General features: G+C 45.5%; 12 protein-coding genes across 12 annotated transcripts; 6 read left to right on the top strand and 6 right to left on the bottom strand.

Moving 5' to 3' along the window:
• Positions 1–385: 385 nt before the first annotated feature.
• Positions 386–1,402, top strand: V1514DRAFT_320760 (NADP-dependent oxidoreductase domain-containing protein; the record flags this gene model as incomplete). The annotated part of the gene is made up of 1 exon (XM_066926018.1): positions 386–1,402. One exon carries the CDS (start codon positions 386–388, stop codon positions 1,400–1,402), a length of 1,017 nt encoding a protein of 338 aa, XP_066782688.1.
• Positions 1,403–1,462: 60 nt separating this feature from the next.
• On the bottom strand, positions 1,463–3,849 carry V1514DRAFT_320759 (uncharacterized protein; the record flags this gene model as incomplete). Its single annotated transcript, XM_066926017.1, has 4 exons — positions 1,463–2,272; positions 2,337–3,525; positions 3,590–3,644; positions 3,702–3,849. The coding sequence occupies 4 exons, from the start codon at positions 3,847–3,849 to the stop codon at positions 1,463–1,465; spliced, it is 2,202 nt and encodes a 733-aa protein (XP_066782687.1).
• A 984-nt stretch (positions 3,850–4,833) lies between these two features.
• Positions 4,834–5,189, bottom strand: V1514DRAFT_333029 (uncharacterized protein). Its single transcript, XM_066927961.1, has one exon. It carries the CDS (start codon positions 5,002–5,004, stop codon positions 4,840–4,842), a length of 165 nt encoding a protein of 54 aa, XP_066782686.1. The 5' UTR covers positions 5,005–5,189; the 3' UTR covers positions 4,834–4,839.
• On the bottom strand, positions 5,169–8,096 carry V1514DRAFT_102684 (uncharacterized protein). Its single transcript, XM_066924364.1, has 3 exons — positions 6,352–8,096; positions 5,422–6,275; positions 5,169–5,327 (listed from the first exon to the last, which is right to left on the bottom strand). Exons 1-2 carry the CDS (start codon positions 8,066–8,068, stop codon positions 5,428–5,430), a joined length of 2,565 nt encoding a protein of 854 aa, XP_066782685.1. The 5' UTR covers positions 8,069–8,096; the 3' UTR covers positions 5,169–5,327; positions 5,422–5,427.
• Positions 8,097–8,453: 357 nt separating this feature from the next.
• On the top strand, positions 8,454–10,227 carry V1514DRAFT_333023 (ribonucleotide reductase). Its single transcript, XM_066927960.1, has 2 exons — positions 8,454–8,619; positions 8,790–10,227. The coding sequence occupies exons 1-2, from the start codon at positions 8,587–8,589 to the stop codon at positions 10,020–10,022; spliced, it is 1,266 nt and encodes a 421-aa protein (XP_066782684.1). The 5' UTR covers positions 8,454–8,586; the 3' UTR covers positions 10,023–10,227.
• On the bottom strand, positions 10,193–11,431 carry V1514DRAFT_333022 (Fip1 motif-domain-containing protein). Its single transcript, XM_066927959.1, has 4 exons — positions 11,216–11,431; positions 10,972–11,147; positions 10,817–10,901; positions 10,193–10,748 (listed from the first exon to the last, which is right to left on the bottom strand). Exons 1-4 carry the CDS (start codon positions 11,277–11,279, stop codon positions 10,378–10,380), a joined length of 696 nt encoding a protein of 231 aa, XP_066782683.1. The 5' UTR covers positions 11,280–11,431; the 3' UTR covers positions 10,193–10,377.
• Positions 11,432–11,506: 75 nt separating this feature from the next.
• V1514DRAFT_102644 (phosphatidylserine decarboxylase-domain-containing protein) lies at positions 11,507–13,680 on the top strand. Its single transcript, XM_066924363.1, has one exon. The coding sequence runs from the start codon at positions 11,862–11,864 to the stop codon at positions 13,452–13,454; it is 1,593 nt and encodes a 530-aa protein (XP_066782682.1). The 5' UTR covers positions 11,507–11,861; the 3' UTR covers positions 13,455–13,680.
• Positions 13,681–13,865: 185 nt separating this feature from the next.
• On the top strand, positions 13,866–15,883 carry V1514DRAFT_333016 (cyclin-domain-containing protein). The gene is made up of 2 exons (XM_066927958.1): positions 13,866–15,367; positions 15,439–15,883. Exons 1-2 carry the CDS (start codon positions 14,234–14,236, stop codon positions 15,610–15,612), a joined length of 1,308 nt encoding a protein of 435 aa, XP_066782681.1. The 5' UTR covers positions 13,866–14,233; the 3' UTR covers positions 15,613–15,883.
• A 746-nt stretch (positions 15,884–16,629) lies between these two features.
• On the top strand, positions 16,630–18,692 carry V1514DRAFT_333013 (uncharacterized protein). The gene has a single exon (XM_066927957.1). It carries the CDS (start codon positions 17,019–17,021, stop codon positions 18,462–18,464), a length of 1,446 nt encoding a protein of 481 aa, XP_066782680.1. The 5' UTR covers positions 16,630–17,018; the 3' UTR covers positions 18,465–18,692.
• A 231-nt stretch (positions 18,693–18,923) lies between these two features.
• Positions 18,924–20,642, top strand: V1514DRAFT_333010 (autophagy protein Apg5-domain-containing protein). The gene is made up of 4 exons (XM_066927956.1): positions 18,924–19,185; positions 19,265–19,401; positions 19,478–19,797; positions 19,877–20,642. Exons 1-4 carry the CDS (start codon positions 19,063–19,065, stop codon positions 20,212–20,214), a joined length of 918 nt encoding a protein of 305 aa, XP_066782679.1. The 5' UTR covers positions 18,924–19,062; the 3' UTR covers positions 20,215–20,642.
• V1514DRAFT_333006 (WD40-repeat-containing domain protein) lies at positions 20,233–21,656 on the bottom strand. The gene has a single exon (XM_066927955.1). The coding sequence runs from the start codon at positions 21,558–21,560 to the stop codon at positions 20,262–20,264; it is 1,299 nt and encodes a 432-aa protein (XP_066782678.1). The 5' UTR covers positions 21,561–21,656; the 3' UTR covers positions 20,233–20,261.
• A 565-nt stretch (positions 21,657–22,221) lies between these two features.
• On the bottom strand, positions 22,222–24,089 carry V1514DRAFT_320750 (uncharacterized protein; the record flags this gene model as incomplete). Its single annotated transcript, XM_066926016.1, has 6 exons — positions 22,222–22,298; positions 22,911–23,144; positions 23,195–23,264; positions 23,322–23,632; positions 23,730–23,981; positions 24,038–24,089. 6 exons carry the CDS (start codon positions 24,087–24,089, stop codon positions 22,222–22,224), a joined length of 996 nt encoding a protein of 331 aa, XP_066782677.1.
• Between the last annotated feature and the right edge of the window lie 1,079 nt (positions 24,090–25,168).

The following is a 25,168-nucleotide window of genomic DNA, read 5'->3' as shown; positions in this document are numbered from 1 at the left end:
TTCACGCCTATGCTCTGCGTGGGTTTTTTTTTTTCATTCACGCACAAGATGATTAGCTGAGTAGTAATCAAGGGCAGGCAAGGAGAGTAGATAGTTTATGAATATTATTTGCATGTCAGGCAAGCTCTGAATAAGAAAAATTCTTAAAAACAGCATAAATCCAGCTTTTTTGTATTGTGCTGTCACTCACGGACGCACTAAATGACCATCTTCCTCGTCCATCTCCCGACATTTAAACTACGGCAGCGCACCAGCATAGTGGCCCATGCCTATTATCCGTCGGGTTCGGCCGTCATGAGCATGCCATCTCCCCCGGATATTTATGGCTCCATGCAAACATGTATATATACATATATATGCAGCTTCACTGGCTGCCTCGTCAGCCATGGTCAACAAACTACTTTCTGACGTGCTGCCGCCGCTGGTTCTCGGCGGCGGCGTGTTCAACACGCAAATGAACGACGACCCGTTCAACTTGCCAATCGCGGACCTGATCGCGCGCGCGTTCGACGCCGGCGTGACCGCGATCGACACGTCGCCATACTACGGCGAATCCGAGAACTTGATTGGCGCCGCTTTGCAACGGGCTGACATTGCTGCAAGGTACGGCAGGCATGAATACATGCTCAACACCAAGGTCGGCCGCATCGCGGTCGACAGGTTTGATTATTCCGACCAGTGGGTGCGCGCGTCCGTGAACCGGTCCATGCGCAGGCTCGGCACGGACTATCTCGACGTTGTGTATTGCCACGACGTTGAATTTGCCACGCCGGCACAGATGCTGGCCGCCGTGGGCGCACTGTTTGACCTGCAATCGCAAGGCGTGATCAGGTTCGTTGGCATTTCCGGATACCCGCCCGACCTGCTGGTCGATCGAGTCCGCCACGTCGTGCGCCGGTTCGGCCGGCCTCCCGACGTTGTGCAAAGCTATTGTCATTTCACGTTGCAAAATTCAAAACTGGCACGCCACCTGGCCGAGTTCAAGCGCGCCGGCGTGGACGTTGTGATCAACTCGTCACCGCTGTCCATGGGCTTGCTGTCCGGATCGCCAGCTGCCGCGTTTCATCCTGCTCCGCAAGGCCTGCGTGACGCGTGCATGCGTGCGGCATCGCACGCGCGCGACCGGCATGGCATGAACTTGGCCGACCTGGCGGCACGGTACGCGATCGGCGAGTTTGCACGCGCGGCATGCCGGCACGGCGTGTCCGGTGCGGTCGTGGTCGGCGCATCGTACCCGCACGAGCTGGAAAGCTTCGTGGCCGCATGGCACGACGTGACAGTGCAACCGCACGGTCCTTGCCACAATTCCGACAACGTTCTTGATTCGTATCAGCTCGTGTTTGATGACGTGCAGGCCGTGCTGGGTTCGTGGAAAGATTATTCGTGGCATTCTGGGTTGTAGATGCAATATAAATACAATATAGGTTTACAAAATTTAAACGTAACTAATTTAATCCAAACCTTACACATCTAGACCTTCAAAATCTTGCAACAGCCTACCAATGTGTGACATGTCGTCGACATCAAACACCTTGGGCAACACGCATTTGTTTCGCAATTCCTTATCTACCATGCGCTTGGCCAGCCACCAAAACTCGGCTGCATGCCTGCAAGCACTGCCGTCCATGTCGTTACTCATTGTCGTGTCACCGCCGGGGTGCGAATTCCAAATCGTGATCCATCGGTTCAAGGCCCGGTCGAGCGAGTGCACCATGCTCGTGCCCAAAAAATTCGTGCGGGCCGTGAAAATGACCGAATGCAACGCATGAATGCCCGCAAACAAGTCCAGCGTGGACAACCGGTCATAATCATCACCATCACCATCTTCGTCGTCGTCGTCATGTTCATCTTCATTGTCCTCCTCTTCTTTACCGTCATCCAATAACCGCATGACAAACGAAGCGACCGATAACGACTGCCACTGCTGCCATCGCCGTCGTCGTCTTTTTGGCCGTCGCGGCTTGGTCCAATTCAACGCATTCCATTGCGCCGCGGTCGGCGCTGCAAACTTGTCCTCCGCGCACGGCATGCCGCCCACCATTTCCGAAACCGCCAATCTCGGTGGCACGTTGTGGAAAATGGCAAGTTCACAATCGATAATGAAAATAAAGCACATTAACCTAACCCGGCATTCGTTTTTAATAAATTCTGGCCATGACAAAAAATCATGCTTTTTTTTGTTGCCTTCATCATCATCATCGTCGTCGTTGTCGTCAGTCGTAGTCGTCGTCATTTTGTTGACTAATTTGGGAAGCCTTAACGCTCTTGCTGCCTTCATTCATCAAGTTAAATAAAAAAAAAAAAAAAAAAAAACCTGCATGTTTAATATTACGTACCGTGACGATATCAATATACCTGCGCTTTCGAATCCGTCGTTGCGCCGGTAACGCACCACTGACACCTTGCACCAAGCTAATCAAAAAAGCTGCCTGCAACGTCGACATGTCGTCATCACAGTCATCCCGTTCATCATAGTTTTTGCCAATCAATCTTAAAAATTCCGGCGTCGTGAACACGTACTCCTCAACCACGTCCAACAATTCCGTCGCCATCGACGCGTGCTGCTGGTCCGAAAACAACGCACCCAGCATGCAGCACGTGGCCAGCAGCGGCGTTGGCACGCGGCGCAGGTCAAACGTTGGTTGATGCAGAATGGCACAGTGAGCATGCCATTGGCCAAAATACTGACTAACAAACAACTCAACGTTTTGAGCCGTGAACAAACCGTTGATCAATTGCCGAATCGTTGCCGTCATTTCGGCATCACCAACCGACCGGCAAACACACGTCACAATGTCGTTTGCCCGAGATTCAAGCCCTGGCCTGCTGTTGTCCATGGCGTAATTTATCGTGACCCAATTGTTACCCCCGCCGGCAATGGCCGGCATGGCGGTCATAAAATCAAAGGAATAATACGAGTTCCAATCGTCGCTTCCGTTGCTGTCATTAAGAATGGAATCAAAAACAAACGGGTTCGACTTGGCATGCCATAAATCTTGACTGACCGCCGGATTGACCAGCTCAAACGAATCAGGCTGAGTGAAATGACTGAATTGACCGTCACCGGTCATGCTTGCAGGCATGAAAAACCGTAGTGAAGGATTAGCATATCCATAAATGCTCGGCATTGTCCTCGTACTTGATTGAACAAAGTTTAAAAGAAACGGAATCGAAACGCAATCGCGCCTGGCTTCGGAAGAATTGTCAGACATGTATTGATCTAATGCCATAGATGTCGCAGTTTCATCCTGTTGTGGTTGCTCCTCCTGCTCCTGCTGCTGCTGCTGCTGCTGCAAACAAAATTGCTGCCCATGCAACCTCTTTAAAAAATCTTCCTGCAAACGGAAATACGTGCATTCATGACCGTTCACGGCACATGTTTCACATGGCAGTTCGGAATCACAAGCTACTTTTGCTCGTGCGCATGCATCACATGACTTTCTTTTCTTGCCTCGCTTGTGTTGCTCCGAAATTTGTTGCGAACCTCTTGCCGTACAATTTTTAGAATGCCGTCGTGCAATGTCTCTATACATGTTAAAAATAAACGTGCGCAACAAACAATTTAAAAAAAAAAAAAAAAAAACTGTACGCTCTGTAAAATCTGGACTCGCAAAACTCGCACGGGAACGACTTCTCGCCGGTATCTGAACACGATTCCATGTTAGCAAAACGTTCGTATCGAGATTTGCTTTTGGACTCACGTTTGACTTCATGTCGTTTCAAATGACTGATGCGCGAATACGACGCATTGCATTCGGAACATTGAAACCTTGCTCCTCCTCTTCCACTTTTGCTTCCCATCATGACACCTGCTTCTACTGTCTTTAAAAAGGCGGCGGACGAGATCATGTCAGGAGGACTGGTTGAACCTTGCAACTGGCTAAGAATCTTTGGACGCCTCTATCGTACTCAATTACCAAATTGTTTTTAAAAAAACCATCAAAACCATTAACAGCAATCATGATTTTGTTTTTTTTTTGTTTTTTTTCAATTTTACTTGCAGCAGGCGGGTATGATTGTAAACATATAATGTGAGCCTTGGGTTCGAATTCAGAACTGGGCTTTCTTATCAGGACCCGCTTATTTAATGCCTGACTAACAACAAAGAAGGAGCAAAGCTTATTCGCACAGGCGCTTTTTAAAATGCCGGCAAGCTATGCCTGATCGAGTCAAATTTTCCCTCCTTGCACATCGGGCATTTGGCTCAGAATGTATAAATAATGAGAGATCTCAATATTTTGCCAAATACGTATATAGATGTATGTATAATCCAACGGTACAATATGCAAAACTCTCCCAAGACCTGATTTAACGTTGCGATAATAGTATACCAATCATGGTAACGGTGGTGACTCCGGAGCACCGGTGCGTGTATATACAACGTCTATCTCGTATCTGATGCCCGGTTGCTTGATAAGATATTAAACCATGGACTATATTCGCATTCTTCATTCGCGTTTTTGCCAAACCGATCACAATCAACAAAATCAATTTACCGCTGACAACGTTTATCACAAACATCCGGAAATTTCTTGTTCAGCTTATTAGATTGTTCAACCAAACGAATGGCTGACCCAATTGCGGCATGTACCTTTTTCGATCATTAAATCACTCACTGCCTTGGCTTAGCAAACCTGGACATGGATGGATGGATGACAAGAATTAAAACTGTAGTACGTTACGTAATAAAATACAGACAGCGCTCCATAGCAGCTTCAACTCTCGGACTTGACTCTGTGCGGAGACGATCGCAGGGCAGGACAGGGCGTATTTGTATATATATAGACGTTGCATATTTATTCAATCAATTTTTTTTTTCATTGTTTCTCGTTTCATATTTTAAGCGAAAAAAAAAACACGTGAACCGGTTAGAACAATTTTCAAAACATCAATTGATAAAACGTGCACCCACGCATTATTGAACAAATGAAAACAAAAGAAAAACAATAATATATATATATATATATATAGAAATCCGTAAAAATTAATTATATTTTTATTCATTGACTAAAATGTCGAAGCTAAAAATTACAATACTCCCATGGCGGAATTAAAAAAAAAAAGTATCGTACTCAATATGCTTCAAATTGAATCTTGCCCTTTCAGAATTTATAAAAAAAAATATAATTTAATTTAAAAATCTGAACCAGCTCAAAGCTAACGCATATAAGCAAAAACGAAAACTGAGCGAGGTAAAAAAAAGGCATTGCTTGAATGGACAATTAAAGGCAATAAAAGAAAAAAAAAAATTATAATAATATAATTACATATTAAAACATATGACACAAATAAATACAAAAATAACTCCGGGATGAAAACAAAACCACCTGTACAAAAAAAAAAAAAAAAAGATAGAAAATGGTAATGGTAAGTAAAGAAGACAAAAAGAGAATGAAAAATTTTTTTTTAAACTTTTCGTACCCTCATTTACCCTGCCACATCATCCACGTTTTTCAGGAACCCGGCCACGCGGGTCATGTCAACGTCACCGGGATCGCTTTGCACGGCCTGCACGAGTCCTTCCAACAACGAATCGACCTGATCCTTGGGCACGCTCGTGCATAACGATACCACGTTTCGAAACTTGTCTTCTAATTCTGATGACCGGCTTTTCAAAACTTTGGTTATTTTGTGTAATTGCTGCGCGTTGCGCTTGTAGGCGGCAATGCGCGCGCGCAGAACCGGCACGGCCGGGATGGTGGCACCGATGATTCGCACTTGTGGTTGTGTTTGTGGTTGTGGTTGCGGTTGCGGTTGCGGTTGCAGATTCGCGTCCGTATTCGTTGTCGTATCGGTACTACTCGTTGTCGCTGTGGAAGGCGGAGTGGTAAGAATTATTGTCGCAGGCGTGCTTGATGAGTCGTGCCCATTAACTGATGGTGGTCCAGGATTGATAATATCTAACGCGAACGGCCCGTCGGCATCAACATCATTTGCATCACTGCCGTCGTTGTCTTGATTGTCCTTGGGACTGACAATCGAATACAACCCAGTCATGGTAATATTGCCATATGTAGTTGTTGTAGTCCGTCCTGCAGCTGTGGACGCATACCGGGCCTGCTCCTCCCGAATCGCGTTTTCAAGATTACGATCACGTTGATGCAGTTCGTTGATCTTGTTTGCCTGTTTTTTCAATTGATCAGCACGAGATCTTGATTGAGCTAAATCGACCGTGACCTGACGTAGTTGGCCATGCGTGGTATCAAGCAAGACTTGCTTGGCCTGCAATTCTTCTTGAAAATCAGTTTCCAATGAAGAAATCATGGTTGTCATGGCTAGAAAAAAAAAGTTAGAATTATTTGAAAAAAAAAAAAAAATAAAATAAAATGATAAAATTATCTTGCAACATGCCATTAATAATGTCCTTGCTCTTTTGCACGACAGCTGGTGAAACCAGTTGGTCGGTACCACGTATGCTTGCAAAAGACCGAATTGCAAGTTCTTCAGATTTCACGCGGCCAGTAATGCTGTCATTTTGTAAATGTTGTTGTTGTTGTTGCTGATGTTGTTGCAATTGCTGTTGACCAACGCCAAAATCAGCCGGCCGCAAGCCGGCACGGTTGGGGATGGTGGCATCAGCGCCGACTTCGAGTAATTGCCTGACAATGCTTTTGTTTCCTATGCGAGCGGCAATGTTTAATGCCGTGTCACCTTTTTCATCTTGAGCGTTGACAACTTCAGACATGAACCGACCGAGTCCTATTCCGGATTCGGTCGTGGTCGTGGTCGTGGTCGTGGTCGTGCCCCGGCGAACGATCCATTCCAGCAAGCACTCAAGATAATACCTGCTCGCGGCCGCCCTGCCCCTGACGCCGGCGGTGATGGCGATATGATGCAACACGGTGCGGCCATGATTGTCAGTCAACGTGATTGCCGGATACAACAGGTCGAGCAAATGCGGGAACGATGATTGATCGAAATTGTTTGTAACAAGAACGGCGCGGACGAGAGAGGATTCGCCCACGTAGTTGCCACGACGTGGGTCGGCACCTCGAGCAATCAAGTCACGGACGAGTTGAATCCTAGCTAACGCTGCAGCCCAGTGCAATGCTGAATGACAAAGATCGTCAATCGTGACGTCGACGTCGACTGTAGCAGGACCGGAGGCCGTGTTGCCAACGCCGGCAGCTTCGAGGTACAGCAGTTGCGAAGCCCCGCTGGCCTCGTTGGTGAGGAAGATTTGCGTCAAGACTTCCTTGGAATGGTCATAGTTGGCCAGCCTGGACGCGTCAAGCGGTTCAAGCGTCGTGGCAGTAGCCGCGTTTGCGGCGGCGGCGGTGACGGATGAATCTAATCGTGAACGCTTCGCCGGCCGGTCAAAAGCATCAACGTCATTGTCATCAACGTCAGTGGCCACGTCGGTTGCCATGTCAGATGCAAACGACAACGTCAAGCCGGTTGATTGTGCCTGTTGCAGCGGCGGTGGCACGGCGGCCAGGGTAGGAGCAACAGCGGCAGCAGCAGCGGCAGCAGCAGCAGCCCTGCCGAGCGCAGACAGGGCCGCGGTCGGGGTTGAAGCAGTGGATGAAAGAGGCGTGGCAATGGCGGGGGTATTATTGGCATGGGCATTGGCGGCATACAACTGCTTGCGATGCGCAGCCAGTGCTTGCTCCTTGGTCGGCGTGTGCTCGCTGTGAGGCGCGGCGGGATCGAAATCGAGCAAAGGCAGCAACAGGATTTCGACACCGTACTGGCGGCAAAACATGCGGCCGCGATGGAACGGGACCCACGTACCCTGGTATTTGCCATACCCGCCTTGCACTTTCTCATGCTCGCCGGTGTGGATCTCCTTTTCGAGGATCTTTGTGCGCCGGCCCTTGTCGACGCCGCCGACCTTGAGAATCTGAGTGGCGTTGAGGAAAGAATCAGCACGGCGACGCATGACGGCCACGCCGTTGACCATCATTTCGTACACGGGGATGCCGGAGTAGACTGCGGTGTAGATGCGCGAAGCTGGAGCCGGCGCAAGTGCGGCAGCGGGCGGCAGCAGCAGCAGCGAGTCTGCGGACACGGCCGACACGGCCGACACGGCCAAGTTGTCGTTGAAGTCGGCCACGGGAGCGGCCATTGAGAGTGATTGCAGAGCAGAGTGCGCGCGATCATTTGAAAAAAACCGAAGCAGACAAGAGGTCCGGGGGTCGGGGTCTGGCACCGGGTGCGCGCGGGCCCAGAACAGCATAGTAAGCACGTAAGACGGCCGAGCATCCGCGCGTTCGAGGCGCGTGCGCAAGTGCGTGACTGCGTGACTGCATCTTTATGGGTCAGGTAAACAAACAATCGATGATGGCCACAATTGGCCTCGCCGTTGCCGCCCGCGCGCTGTGGTTGCTTGCTTGCTTGCTTGCTTGGCCAATCGCGTAAATCCGGCGGAGGAAAACACAAACACGCTATCCCGACGCGCCTCGCGCGCCTCGGACGCGTGCCCCCTTCTCCCCTTCTTTGGCTTCGTTTGCCTTGGCCTGGCTTGTTTATAAATTCACCGTCGCCCGCACGGTGTTTTGATTTCGCACGCGCTGTTTTTGACCACAATTGCCCCTCCTACTACTACGACTACTCCGACTACTCCTGCTACTACTATTTGTCGCAATGTCCCCAGTTGAAGCCACTCCATCAAAACAGGTAAGGCCGCTTTGTCGATCCGCATTCCTGCTTGCTCATTTGCTCGTCGGCCGCACTTAGATCAGCGTCGCTGTTGCGGTCGAGGGTCAACAAGGGTCGAGGGCCGATGGTCGCGTCGCCCGCTGCTGACGTAACCGAACGCTAACGTTCTCTTTTTTTTGCTTTCTTAGGCCGCAGACTCGCTCAGCGAACTCAACCTCGCGTCGGCAAAGAAAAATCTCACCGCCGCGTTCCGCCAGTCATCACCAATTAATCAAGACGGCGACAGCACCACCACAGATCAACAACAACATTTAGACTCCGGGTTGGAAGTTGCCGCTGCTGACGTTTCCGCAAAAAATTCCTCCGCCGTCTCGCTCGACGACGATACTTCGATGGACAAGACCCGGGCCGAACTGCAGGTGCTGGAGAAAAAGGAACCGTTGCTGATCGAAAACAAGCACCGGTTCGTGCTTTTCCCCATCAAGTATCATGAAATTTGGCAAATGTATAAAAAAGCCGAGGCATCGTTCTGGACTGCCGAGGAGATCGACCTCGGCAAGGATACTCATGACTGGGAAAACCGGTTGAACGACGACGAACGCTACTTCATCTCCCACGTGCTGGCCTTTTTCGCTGCCTCAGACGGCATCGTCAACGAAAATTTGCTCGAAAGGTTTTCCAACGAGGTGCAAATCCCCGAGGCCAGGTGCTTTTACGGCTTCCAAATCATGATTGAAAACATCCACTCCGAGACTTATTCGTTACTCATCGACACCTACATTAAGGACTCGGCCGAACGTGCCTACCTGTTTGATGCCATTGACACGATTCCCTGCATTAGAAAAAAGGCAGAATGGGCCCTGCGTTGGATTTCAGATAAGGAATCGATCTTTGCCGAACGCCTGGTCGCGTTTGCCGCTGTCGAAGGCATATTCTTTTCCGGCTCGTTCGCGTCAATCTTTTGGCTCAAGAAGCGTGGTCTCATGCCCGGCTTGACGTTTTCCAACGAACTCATCTCTCGTGACGAAGGCTTGCATACCGATTTCGCTTGCCTTCTGTTTTCACATTTGCAATACCGACCTTCCAAGGCTCACATCGAGAGAATCATTACCGAAGCGGTCGCGATCGAGCAAGAATTTCTTACCGAGTCATTACCTGTCGCCTTGTTGGGCATGAACGCAAAGCTCATGAAGCAATATATCGAATTCGTGGCCGACCGCTTGCTTCTGGCGTTGGGTAACAAGAAAGTTTACAACGCCACAAATCCGTTTGATTTTATGGAAAACATCTCGCTTAGTGGCAAGACTAATTTCTTTGAAAAAAGAGTGTCTGATTATCAAAAGGCTGGCGTCATGGCTGGCACAAACAAGAAAAACGCGTCATCCAATTCCGACGCGTTTGCTCTTGACGAGGATTTTTAAAAACCCTTTTGTCGTTTGATTTGGTTTTTTTTTTTGCATTCATATTTTTTTTTTGTGTGTGTGCGTGTGTAATTTGGTAATTGGGGCGCGTGTTGCTTTTTTTGTGTATTTTGTGTTTTACAAGGCCGGGCTATGCCTTTTTTTTTTTACTAGAATTTTTTTTATGTATACTATGTGTCAAATTTTATAATATTAAATCTCCCATATTTTACAATTTATGTGTTAATACCGGTTATAGGCCCCATACTGGTTGACCTGGTGTTGCTGCATCGTGGCAGCCTGTTGTTGCGCTCCTTGGTAATACTGTTGTTGCTGACTGGCTGCTTGCTGATAATATGGTTGGTTATACCCTCCGTTACCACCAGTTCCACCGGCGCCTTGTTGAAACCCTCCTTGCGGCACGAATCCCATCTGCATCTGCTGCATCATTTCCTAAACCCAACCAGTCAGCAATTTTTTTTTTTTTTTTAGCCCATATACGTACGGCCATTAACTTGTTGGCATCATATTCTTCCCGCATGGCATCTTGTCGCAAGCAATACGTGGTCCATGAAAATTCATCAAACCCATAATTAAAATAATCAGTCACGTCCGCACCAGGTTTGCGCCACGGCTTGTCCTCAAAATTATCCAGGTCGGTTTCGGTTAACAACTTGCCATCTAATTCTGGCACCTTGCTTAGATCCACGCCTGCTGCTGCCACCGTGTTGGCTTGTGATTTTGCATCTATAAAAAATTCAAATAAAAATATATAAATAAAATAAAATAAATAATGTATCGAATCATGTACATACCTGGTTTCGACGAATACGAGCCAGCCTTGCCCGCCGGTGGCTCGGCATCAGCTCCAGGCTTTGAATCAATCACAAATTCAATATCCTAATTCACATTTCATGAACCATGTTAGCCAAGCCACAAACCCTGCCGTGAAACATTGTGGTTGCCATACCGAATCATCTTCATCCTCATCATCTCCTTCTTCGTCATCCTCATCACGGTCTTGTTTCACTTTATCTGCCGTCGCAGTCAACAAAGACGATTCACTTATCCGAGCGTCACTTGTCGCCACCGGCACAACATGCGACGGACCTAGTGCTGGTTCATAATCTGGTTCTTCATCACTGTCTTTAAAATGTTTCATTAACCCCCGTCCCGCTCGTACCGTCTGCTTCCAGATCAAACCATATACATACCTTCAGTCTTTTGCCGCTTGGCGGATGATCCATACAAAAACTCGTCTTCGTCTTCGTCGTACATGACTACGGATTCGAACGAAATTATGCAAAAACGTGTTCCATCCAACTTTGGTCCCTATCGACGAAGGTTGGGCTCAATACAAGGAATCGCGCAAGGGGATTGTACCTGCTGGGGATCCACCAGGTTGCAATCGTGCCAGTCGTCATGACTTTCATCAAATTTGATTCAATACAAAAATAAATAAGTAAAACCCCAGTATATATTTAACATTGTAAATGCAAGTCAATGTTTGATTTATTTTATTTTTTTTTTTTTTTATTTAAAACAAGAGCAATATCGAAATTTAATCTTGAGACCTGGAAAATCAAGCCACCCCCCCTCACTCTACTCATATGATATACATTTATTCATTTACTTGTTACAATTAAATTGTCCCAATATATCTGTAATCAAATTTGCCTGCATGCAATACTTGTTTATTTACCTCTTGCTTCATTTGCTTGGTCGTCAATTGCGCCAAAAAAAAGAATGTAAAAATAAAGTTTGAAAACCCACTCCTTGCCTTTGTTTTTTTTTTCACGTTCACTCCTCCTTTCTTCAGTCCCCACTATTATTTCAACTCCCACGGTACATCACTGCTCAATGCCTCCGCCACCATACGTTCAACCACCACCAGCGTCCCTGCGGTACATGCGTCGCCGAGGCAATTTCCATGGCCGCACTGCCGCCATGGCAGCCGGCGGCGCGTTGAAGTTGCCGGTGCGGGCCGCGTCAGGCTTGTTCAGGTACCCATTGCAGAAAGTGTATGGCCGGCGGCAGATGTTTGCCACATATCGTGGATTTATTGGCAGGCGGTCTTTTCATTTCACCGCGTTCAGGCAACAGCAGCAACAGCAACAGCAACAGCAACAGCAACGTGGCCGCAGGTTACGGTTCCGTTGGTGGCACGTGCCAGTGGCCGGAGGATTGGTGGCCGCCGTGGCAGTCAAGTACAGGCAGCGATACCCATCTGGCAGCAGGGACGAACAGGCATCATCTTCAGATGACCAAACCGGGTCGTCATCACACGCAACCGGCGTTCGGCCGGCTGGCCCGTGGACGTTGTTTGTTTACAGCTCGTTACCATTAAAAGGCATTTCTCGGTTATGGGGCAAGTTTAATTCGATCGACCTGCCGGTATGGATGCGCGAACCGGGATATCGATTTTATTCTTACCTGTTTGGAGTCAACTTGGATGAAGCTGCCGAGGATGACCTGACCGTGTATCGCAACCTGGGTGAATTTTTTTATCGAGAGTTAAAACCAAACGCCAGGCCGGTCGATCCCGATGCATTGCTGGTCTCGCCTGCTGATGGCAAGGTTTTACATCTCGGATTGGTTGCCGGCCGTGAAGTCGAACAGGTTAAGGGCATGACTTACTCGTTGGAAGCATTACTGGGTCAGCACCAGTCAGCGTCGACGGATTCGTTACCTATCGATTTTAGTCATGACCACGACGACACCAGCAGTGGTCAACCTTTGCGTCACGAAAAAGATACTGATTTTGCCGTGATTAACGGCATCAAGTATTCGATCGATGACTTCTTGGTCAGCGGCGGCAACGACGACGATGCCACGACCACACCGCCGCACGTGAGCCAGGGCGATGCCACCTTGCCGAACGCGACCGCACCTGCCACGGTCAACAAGGTGCGGCAAGAAATCGGCAGCCCGTCGTTGCCGGATCATGCCATGTTTTTTTGCGTGATTTATTTGGCCCCCGGCGACTATCACCGGTTTCACTCGCCCACAAGCTGGGTTACCGAACTGCGCCGGCATTTCGCTGGCGAACTGTACTCCGTGGCGCCGTATTTCCAACGCCGCCTGGCTGGCCTGTTTGTGCTTAACGAGCGGGTCGCGTTGTTGGGACGGTGGCGGCATGGGTTTTTCTCCATGACGCCAGTCGGTGCCACCAACGTTGGCAGCATCAAGATTCATTTTGACAAGGACCTCAAGACCAACGAGCCCGCATCGTCGACGGTTTCGCCGCCGGTATGTTACGAGGCCACATATGCGAAAGCTTCCAAAATCTTGGGCGGATTCCCATTAGAGAAAGGTCAACAAATGGGTGGGTTTAACTTGGGATCCACGGTCGTGCTCGTGTTTGAAGCACCAAAGCAATTCCAATTCTCGGTCGCGGCTGGCGATAAGGTCAAGGTTGGCCAGGCATTGGGCGACCTGCGCAAGGACAACTAATAATTTGGATCAGGATTTACATAATAGATTTGTAATTTACAAAAGAAAAAAAGAAAGAAAAAAAAAAACGGAAAGAAATGGCATTTTGTGATTTAGATTATATTACATTATATTTTAGAAAACACTGGGCTGGCTGGGCTTAACGTGGAAAACCTTGGGGACCCACGTTTCGCGAATCACGCACGGGCCACATTAAATAATAATTCTTTCGTCCAATTTATCAAAACCTGCTAATCCGACCAAGTAATTAAAAAGAAAACTCCCCCCAATCAAGAATTAGTTTTATAAATAACAAAAGAAAGAAATATTTTAAAAACAAACAAAAAAAAAAAAAAAAAAAAGAAAAAAGGTTCTTTACGTCCACTCACGAATTGTTTTCCTTTTTTTTTGTTTTCAAAATATTTACTCTTTTTCTTTTTTCTAATTTTTTTTTTCATTTTCTTTTCTTTGCAGTCATGTTTTGCTGTTTTCTCGAGTAAGAGAAAAGAAGAAAGAAATTTCTTTCTTTTTTTCTTTTATTTTTTTTTTTTTTTTTTGGCTTTCCATACATTAATAGTTTGAAAAACTTGTCGGTTTCTTAACCAAAAAAAAAAAAAAAAAAAATTGGGAAAGCAAACAAGATAACAGATAACATCGGCAATAATCTGTTATTAGTCGGAATTGGTTGTTTAAAAATTTACTGTCAAAAGATTGGTTTTGGGAAAACAATAGGTCGAAGGAAGGTTTTTAATTGACGGTTTTGCACGAAGCGATTCAGCAACACGGGTTGTCGTAATCAAATGTCGTCTGCTCACGGACGGCCACCACCGCCATACACGGCCACGACCACGGCCACGGTGGCAATGGCACGAAAACCTGAACCGTTATCGAGTTTGTCTTCGTCAAGTTCATCGGCTCACACGACAGGCACGTCCCCAACTTCATCATCGGCATCGTCTGGGCCGTCACCGTCCTCGGCTTCATCATCTTCAACCACGACCACTACTACAACCACGATCAACACGCCCGCACATCTGGACATTTTAAATCATTCTGTTGCCGACGTGTTGATGATGATTTCGGCATTACTTCAACGCATTATCGAAGCTAATGATGCCCTGTACGCCTCATCTTCATCATCGTCCAACCTGCATCTTCATCACCATCATAATCACAATCACAATCACAATCACCACCACCAACAACAACTTCAACAACAACTTCAACAACATCAACAACATCAACATCATCAACATCATCAACATTCTCAAACCCATCACCGGTCGTCACAATCACCGGCTCCTGCTGCCCGGCCGGCACTGTCGTCCAGCATCTTGGCATTCCACGGCCGCAATGTGCCCGCCATCGCACTGCATGCATACCTCATGCGCATTCTCAAATACTGTCCGGCCACGAACGAGGTTTTTTTATCGTTACTGGTTTATTTCGATCGCATGTCCAAGCGGGCAAACGCTGGCGACTTGACTACAACAACAACAGCTGCCGCAGCAGCAGGCGGCCATGCAAGCGACAGCGGTAATCACAAACAAGTCGACCACGACGTTCCTGTTGAATATGACAATCGCAATGTTGGTCATGAGGAAAGCGACAATAACAGTAGCGACGGCGGTGGCAGTAGCAGCAGCAGTAGCATATCAGAAGATGAAAATGACGCGCCAGGAACAACCCCGGCATGCGTTTCAACCACGTATTCACAATCACAACCACGGCCATTACGAGAGCAAGACGACCGGTTACAACATGGTCACGACCAACCTGGTGATCCACATGCCAGTCGCAGTCGCAGGCGGTCTGACATGGCAGACACGTTCGTGATGGATAGTTTCAACATTCATCGCCTCGTCATCGCCGGCGTCACGGTGGCAAGTAAATTTTTTTCCGATGTTTTTTACAAAAATTCTCGATACGCAAAGGTATATAAATCATATAATCAAAAAATCATAGGGTTGCCATTAAAAAAAAATACTAATAATTTTTTTAATAGGTTGGTGGATTGCCATTGGAAGAATTAAATCATTTGGAATTACAATTCTTGATTTTGGTCGATTTTAGACTTGCCATTCCGTTGGAAGAATTACAACGATATGGTGATTTGCTTTTACAATTCTGGCAACGGGAGCAAGAAGTTTTACAACAACAACAGCAGCAGCAGCAATAATAATAACAATATTGGCAAATCTTCAACTTTGACAATCACACACACACACATTCAATAAAATAAATTGTAGTCACTTTTTTTTTTGTTTTTCTTTTACTTCGATAGTGAAACAAAAGAAATTTCGTGCTTTTGGGATCCCGCGTGTATTTGTATAATTTTCGGTTTATTTTTTTATTTATATGTATTTTTTTCGTTTTTTTTCTTTTTCTTTTTTTTTAATTTCTCCGTTTTTTTCTCATTATTTGTTAATACTTGGAGAACAACGGCGGGGTGTGTGGGGGCGGGTGCGGGAACTGGTTATTTGGGATAATTATTTTTTTTTTTGTTTTTGCATATTTTTTTCCCTTAATCCTTTATACATTATGGTCTTAACTTATATTATGATTTTTTTTTCACTTTCTTACCTTTTTTTTCAATAAAATGAACACCACCGTATCTAACTTGATTTTTGACATTGCTCAAATTGATCTCGGAGAATACTGATTCGAATGCGCAATATCAAAAATGAAGTCAGATACGGCGGTGTTCAGATTGATTGGGTGTCTACGGATGACATGATTGCGGACATATTTACAAAACCGCTGAGTTCTACCAAAGTTTTCAAAGTTCAGAACGTCGTGTCAAGTGAAATCTTTGTGCACAGTACACGATTTTGGGCTGTCCCGAACCTTAAATGTTACGTGATATCAATAGAACTCGCGGTGCGGTCGCCTCCCGCTGAGAAAGTCTTTCCTTTTTTTTTGGTGAGGTTGTTAAGTTACTTTATATTTCTTGTTATTTTGGGGATTAATATTTCTATTGTGTGTTAGTTGTACGTTGTGTATTGTTAATCTTGGTATATTTTTGATTGTTGTTCAAAGTATATTTCATATCCACACTATCGTGTAGTCTGCAACTGTTCACAAAACCCACACTTAACCCTAACCTGATCGTAACATCAGACACAACACCTGTCACAGCATTATTCATCACGTGAATGGCAGCGAAAAGAAGAAAAAAAAATCAATCATTTTTGATTATTGTTTTTCGCTCTTTTCACTCCATTTCAAGCAAAACTCACTTCTTTTCCGCTCTGTCGCGTCCAAAACAACGTTGTTGCCAAATAATTTCAGTTTATTAATTTAACATCAAAAAACAAAAACTAACCCCCATCAGGACATCATAAACAGCGGGGGGGTTTGAAACGGATTACAAGTGATAGTTTTCCCGCATAGCTTTTATCGGTCTTGCTTTGCCCCTCCTGTTAAACGGGACGGGGGGTAGGGTGTAAAGAAATAATATTTCTCAAGGAATATATTTCAAGGAATATATCTTGCTCAAACATTTGTTCACGCTCGATCTATTATCTGTCGTCAAACTAGCAGACCAGAGTCAAAAAAAAAAAAAAGGAACTACGGTGTTGAATAATGGACGAGTCCAAATTGCAAATCCAAACCAGGGCAGCACCCGGCATGGCGTCCGGCGTCGTGACGGAATACATATACCCATGCAGTGGTTGCAAGTCTCGCGTGACCCGTGCCAGCATGACCGAGTTGTTGTCCGTGTTCACGTCACCTGCTGACGGACAATTCATGCGATCATGTGCCAAATGCAGGGCCAAGGGCGTGCTGAACCGGATCAAACGTCGCCGCGAAGATACCGCCGATGCCACCACGACGATTTCATCTGATCCTACTATTGCCGCCGTCGCCGCCGCCGCTGCTGCTGCTTCTGCTGCTGCCATTATCGATGAAGACGACGACGTTGATCAATCGGTCACGATGGATTTCGAAACCCGATGCTCATCATTCGACGAATTCTGCGCCATCATCAAATCATTCATGACCTTGCACGACCCGCACCCAGATTTCGACCCGTTATTGCCCGCCGTGCGGTTTCGCATCACGTTACTGTCGGCGGCAGTGCTGCCGCGAACAACGTCATGCCCGGCACGCACGGTGGACGCGATCGTGCGAGACACGGCCGAATCACAAAAGCTGGCCGCGTTGGCCATCCGTGACGCCTTGTTTGATGCCACCGGATATTTTTTCCAATTGCGCAAAGGTGGCAAGCCGCATCCGGACGGCGGCAAGTATAATTTTTCATGCTCGCGTGCGGAAGAGCGCAAGGGCGCGTACGACAAGACCAAACGCATGCGCGACGGCGGCGGCGTCAGGCAACGCCGAACCAGGGCACGAGATTTTTACAAGTGCGAAGGTAGGGTGACCATGTGTTTTTCCAAAACTAACCGGTGGATCACGATCGGGTACGGGCATAAACGGCATGGCGAGACGCCCAAGATTCATGAGAAAAAACCCCAGGACGCAAGAACTGGCGGATCGGGGCCTGGTGGCGAGCCTGATGATGGTCCTCCTCCTCCTCATCATCATCATCATCATCATCATCATCAGCTTCATCAGCTTCATCAGCTTCATCAGTTGCACCACACTCTGCAATTGCAACCGGAACCGCAGCAGCAATCCCATCTGCCACAGTCAGAATTAGAATCACCATCGCCTCCGCCTCCGCCTCCGCCACTGCAACAGCAACATCGACAGCACGTGCAAGTGCAGTTGCAAGCTCATCCTGCTTCTTCGCACCATCATCATCCTCATCTTCATCATGCTTCTTTCTCAACATTGCCCACTGCTGCGCATCATTTGAATCCCGGCGTGCTTCTGGCCGATCCTACGTCGGCGAGTCAAATTGACCCGGCTTTGACCACTCATGTTGAACAGCAGCAGCATCAGCAGCAACAGCTTCAACAGCAACGGCAACGACAACATCAATATAACGTTCATGAACAACATCAATTACAACAACATCAACAACATCATCAACAACCGCAACAACAACCGCAACAACAACCATAACAGCAACCACAACAGCAGCAACAGCAACATCTTCACCACGCGCAACAAGCGGCACAATACGTGTCCACGCCAGATCAAATATCATATCATGACAAGTAAACCTCACTGTTTTTTTTTTTTCTTTTAAAAAAGCTACTGTTTATAAATTTATCCATCCAAGAAATATGCACTTGTATTTTTTTTTTTTTTTTTGGGGGTGGGAGGGATGGCGGACGAAAGATTGGGAGGGGTTTAGTCTTTTATTTTTTAAATTTTTTTTGTTTATTGTTTTAATGAAATGGACGATTTGTTTTTTTTCTTTGTTGGACTTGTGGTTAGAAAAGCTATGCAATTATCTAGTTATATAACGAATTGCTCTTCGTAGAGAGCGCATATGTGCACTGCTGCCTTGACGGTTATTCAGGGTGCACCACACATCATCACCATCATAATAAATCTCCCCCAGCACAATCAAGTTGCCAATAGCTATCTGTATATGTGTTATCTGCAAACTGATTTCATCACCTTGATTGCAAACATACATGGCGTGGTGGCAAGAAACCACGTCAATTGCTAGTTTTCAACTAAACAAACGAAATTACAAGCAGGTCTTGGTGCCATGTCGTTGATCAATCAAGATGCGGTTGACATTCGCCGAAAAATATGGGATGGTATTATTCCAATTCGAATCGTGCTTGCACCAGATGAGGCAAGAGAGATTGATACGGTTGAACCATTTTATGTACGTATTTGTTGTTGTTGTTGTTGTTGTTCTTGCTGGCTTCTATGGCCATGATGATGCTAACAGCGAGTGTGCCAAGTTTAATGCGCCCAGGGTTTCATACCTGCCGTTATATTACAATCAAATAATTTCATATTTTAAACCATTTTTGCGTGATGCGAGTACGGCTGATTCGTTTGAATGGTGGCTAGAATTTGAAAACGTGCCATTGAAATGGTAAAATATTGCCTCGTTGTGCTTACGGATCATGGCTCGTTTGTTTTAATTAATAACTAAAGAATTATGCGTATAGGAATTTGCCAATCGGATTGGCATATGATATCATGACTGGTCTTGATCCCACTCAAGTTGATCATACGGCTAATCATGAACTCTCCTCCTCATCATTATCATCGTCATCGTTGGCATCTTTTTTTTTACCTTGGTCATTAGTTTTCCATTATAATAATTATCCGCAATCATTAATTTTAAGATTACCTTCGATTAATATCATGATGAATCACTGGATTAATTTAATAAAAGAAGCAGATTTTATCCGTCGTGGTAATGCGAACATGATCATGAGCTTATCAAAGACTGATTCTGATGATTTATGGTCCGCAGTCGTGTCTCGTATGTTTGGTTTTTGAAGAATTTAAATTAAAATTTTACCAAGTTTTTAACCTTTTTTTTTTTTGTTTTTTTTGTGCAGATAATTTTGAGACGTTTTGGAAAATCACACGCAAGGTGTTACCTCCGGATCCGTGCTCGTCACTTCGCAACGTGCCCATCAAGATTTACTTGCCATCAGGTAACAAGGTGTTGCAATCATTAGTTTCACCCATGATTTCTTCACGCGAACCTCACACGGTCGGCACCGCGTTGCATCAACATTTGCCGCACCTGTTTCCGTCCCGTCGAACGTGCCTGCTGGCCAGGCCGATCTTGCACGGCGTCGTGGTCGGCATGACCACGCCGTTGGCGGATTTATTGTATGAGTGCATGTATACGGATGGCTATTTGCATATTGCAATATCAATGATTTCATGAAAAAAAAAAAAATGCGTAATAGTTTTACCGTGATTTATTTTAAAACATTAAAATTGAACATCTAAACTTTTATAAACCTCGGTCAACACGTTAGGCTTCCGGGACGACTCATTATCGGCCGCTTTGCGTTTTAAAGATGACGGTCGTTTCTCGATCGCTGGTTCCCAAAGGATAATGTCGCCATCACTATTGCCAGAGAAAATCTCAACGTGGTCAGGACCTCGGCTTGCCAGGCCTGCCACGCGCTTGCGCATCGTTACCGAGCCAGCCAGCCGGCGCACGAGCTTGCCATCATGCACCTGCGACACCAAAATCTCGCCATTATCCGAAGGTGAAAACAATAATTGCGGCACGCAATCGCCGATTGGTGATAACACCAGGCTCACGTTATTTAAATACCGGTTTCGAACTAGCGGGCCAAAATTAATTAACCCGTTCGTGCCGGAGTCTAACGATCCGGTTAGGTTCCATACCCGGATCATTTCATCCGTGCCGGTCGAGATTAATTTCTTGCCGTTTTCAAGCCATGTTAATCCGTTCACGACACCGCGATGAGATTTAATCTCACCTAAAAAAGACGACGACGATGACGAAAACGCTTGCGAACGACCATGACCTTGCCCGCCAAACCGTGACCCGCCAGTTTTCTCCATGTCGAGCACGGTCAGGCACGCGTTCGATCGTCGCACGTCCCAAACCCGTACGGTGCCATCCGACCCGCCGGACGCGAGCACGAACTCGTTCACGGGCGACCATTTCACCGCGTTCACGCTCACGCCTTCATGACCTTGCAACATGTGCGCTGCCGACGACGACCTCAAGTCCAGCAACCTGATCGCGGCCGCGTCCACACCGCAAGCCACCAAGCCGACATGATGAGCCACGTCAGACACGGCGTGCGCGTTCACGCGCGCGCCCAGTTCAAACGTGTACGCTTCGGTAAGCGACGGCGCGTCCCACACTTTGACGGTCTGATCGTGCGACCCGGTGATGAACATGCCGGTGTCAAACGGCCACCAGGTCAAGCTCGACACGCCGTAGTTGTGACCGTGTTGTCGTGATTGCTTGCGGCCTGCCACGGTGCCGGTCATGACATAGCGATGCCGCTGGCCCTGCCTAGATGCCAAATCCCAAATCGTAATCTTGGCATCCGAGCCACCGGCGACCATGAACCGATGATTAATTTGCTCAATCGCGAGTACATTTATAATGCCGGAATGCCTGGTAGGAAAATATCGATGATCGGATCGAACCAAGGTTGCATATTGATGACCTAATTGACCTGATCGAAGCTCGCGAGGGTTGGATATCCCGGTTTCGCGAGTAAAGAGGAATGCCGACAGCATGCAGTCATCTAATTTACAAATAAAAAAAAAAGTTTCAAGCAGCAGGTGGCAAGACCTTGGCTCTTGAAAATTTTGATTGCAGCACCCAAAATATCTTCATATGTTTCGAGCCAAAAAAACAAGATCGATAGCAACTTTATTCGTTAGCCACGTAATCTTACCCTGATATACATACAGTTATATACTTGTATAATATATACGAATATTTGCGAATAAAGTCCAGGCATTGCATTGCATCCATTCAATCTTAGTTATACAATACCTGTTATGTCCAGTCTTTCAGCCTTAATGTAGACTGTTAAGCATATATATTCGCTCGCTTACATCTGATTACATACGAAAAGTATGGTTCGTCTACATTGCAATTTAATACTTTGAGTTTATAAACCTGGTTTCATTTCACACGATCAATAGCGTAGTATATAATTATTGGAACGAGGTTTTCAACTTCAAACAAATATCTATGGTAATAATCTTTGATTCCAAAAATAACCAATAGATCAATGGAAAATGCTCTCTTATATCAGCAATTTTTTGTCTAATAGCCGAAACCCACAGAAGATAGATCATAACTTACAATCCGTAAAACCCACAGTTGTCTACTGTATCTTGAAATAATCAGTCCAAACTTCAATCTCCAATTAATTAGAAATCATAATCACTAGAAATCATCATCATCATCATCATCATCATCATCATCATCATCATCATCATCATCATCATCATCATCATCATCATCTTTTGTCAATATTCCCCCAATACTTTCAATATATATAGGCTGTAAGTGGAGTTTCAAAGCGCTGATCATCCGTATTTTCGGATAAGACAAAATCATGTATCGTCAGGACCCTCATAACGGGCCAACCGCGCGGCAAAGGCCCCATTTTTACGACGTGATCTCCTTAATAAGCCGTCGACAATTTGCAAACAAGGTCGCCCAGCATCGCACTACCTCGAGAGATCATTCAAATCATGTTGAACAAAGACTGAGTGATGGACATCAACGACGGCACAGTTTCAGTCGTGAATTTTACCGAAAACGTGATGTGAACCCCCGTTCCAAGAACCAGTGTTTTTTTTTTTTTAATTCCTTTAAAATTCTGACATTGGCTTGGCCCTACATTCTCCTAGGCGGGCCTTAAGGATGTATCAATCACGCAATCAATCAATTGATCTCTCTACCATGCAAAAAAATGTTCAATTCTAAATGCAAATACACCCTGATCAAGTCGTACTGGAGTCGCTCGTAAATGCCAGTATAACGCTGACGTACTTGTCAAGTGGAGACGATCCATCCTCCGCCACCATATTATGATACATATCACTAAGAAACTTGTCCGATGAAATCACCTACTCCACTAAGATAAAGAATACGAGCAATTGCCCTGTGAATATCCAAAAGTTGAGGCGAAGGCAACTCAATATCGTTATTTGGCGCGGGATCTAATGTCACCGTAACGGGAAGATATAAAAGATCTCTGTACATTTGCACACTTCTTGGTCGCACATAGTCGATCGTGTATGTATGTTCTTGACCTTCTACTCTGGTGAATGCAATTATGAAATTGTTAAAATGCTTCTGTACTTGAAGATTCAGCGATTTCGCATTCATCGGTCGATCAATGTTGTTTGACCCTTCGAGTTCTTGCGCTGCAATAGGATCAACATTTTGAGAATTTGAAAAGCAGCTTTCTTCAATTCAGGCTAGTTGACAGTTAGCCAAAAGATAGGTTACATGCTACTAAAAGTTACAAAACATACCAGCTTCGGTTCTGATCTTTTGACATTCGTGAGTGATAGAAGAGCGTGAGCAATTATGTGGGATATTTTCAAATAATCAAAATCAATTGGACCTTCACGGAATATTTCATTCCCATCATCATCAAACATATGATTGCCTTCATCTAGCTGTTTTCTAGCCAGGTTAATATCAAACATTCCAGACACGACACACTTATGACGGTCACGAATAAGACATATTTCTCTTAAGGCTGCAACGCGACGTTTAGTATGCCTATCTTCATCTTCATCTTCATCTTCAACTTCAAAATCTTCATCTTCAAAATCTTCATCTTAAGATATTTTGGGAGTAAGTTGTGGTGTCTTGCCAGCTAATGCTTTGACTGCATCAAATAAGTATGGCACAATTAATCTTCTGAAATAACATACCTGGTATAAAGAAACACCTTAAGAATTCTGCAGCTAACGCATTCAAGCTCTCCGCAAGCGCTGTCGTGAGACGACTGTATAAATTATTGCCCATCTTTGATAACACATTTCTAAAATTATATCCTTTTTTCAGCACTTTTAATTCAAGGAATGAAAAGAAAAGCCTCAAAAACCCGTCAAGGTCTTTCACTTCTTCTTTCATGAGACGGACAGTGTGATCGGCTTGTAAGATCCTTGACCTTGTACAAAGCTCTGACGAGATTCAAAATACAAAATGATTCGATCAAAATCGCTGAGATTTTAAGCACGATCATTGGCAGATAATGGATCGGCAGAGATTTCAAGATCTGAAAAATACATGGTTAAATAAGTCAAGGAATTCATGCTTAAAGAGGTCAAGGAAAGGAAGTGGAGAAGGCAAGTGGTCAATTTAAAATATCTCACAAGTACTGGAGATCATAATATCACATGTTTTTGAGGTTGAACTTTTGGGGCTGTCACTTTTCGTGTCGGGGTGAACGTTATGAGCCCATTTGCTTTTAAAGCAACTATTACGTCGTTAAAGGATGTCAAAAGCAGAGTGATAACGCGCATGACATAACTATATAATTGTTAAGAAGATAATATATTATGTCATTGGAGATCTTAGAAGACAAAGCAGCTAGCTGCCTTATAACAAACTTTATCATAAATATCAACTTGCCTTCAAGAAAAGATTAGCTTCGCTGAATAGACAACAAAGATAGAAAAGCAAAAAAAAATTTTACGGGAAAGATTATACCTAGTTTAGGGTATTTCCAAGCCATTTCCTTCCTACTATCAACACAAAATATATGAAATTGTTGTCAATAAAAATTAATCAATCAATCATTATATGAATTGGTTGACCGTTCTCCTCCTCCCAGTACAACAGGGAAATACAGCTACTTATCATAGATCTTGTCAGCACCGTTCGCATTCACATAGGTGCTTATAGTCCACCTACTCGGGACGAACATTTGATCAGCACCACGCGGATCAGCATGTTCAGTTTGATCTCACCACGTATATTTCCAAATCTGCGAATATTCGCAGTATACTTCAGAAAATAAGGTTTATTAGTATAGGGCTAGGGATTAAGTGGTAGGTCGTTCGCAATTAATTTTTCAGATGAGAACAATTGCGACCTTTTTCTTTTTTGATATGGCGCCTGATATGGACAATAAATTGATGAGTATGGCATATTCCGCTGACTTATGTGACCTGTTTAAACGATGTTAAGCATGCCTTTTGGATAGTCCTGACTGTAAATACACAGCACGTTCATTTAGGTACCCCTGTCCTGCATGCACTTTTTATTTTTTAGGCATACAAAAAACTTAAAAGAAATGGATGAATCAGTAGAGTAAAATAAAATGACTCTCCGAAGTCGGAATAAACACCGCGGCTAGCTATTGTAT

The sequence above is a fragment of the Lipomyces japonicus genome, assembly GCF_038497905.1.
Source record: "Lipomyces japonicus strain CBS 7319 unplaced genomic scaffold V1514scaffold_26, whole genome shotgun sequence".
NCBI lineage: Eukaryota > Fungi > Ascomycota > Lipomycetes > Lipomycetales > Lipomycetaceae > Lipomyces > Lipomyces japonicus.
The sequence above is the reverse complement of the archived record's forward strand: the minus strand, read 5'-3'. Positions and strand labels throughout refer to the sequence as shown.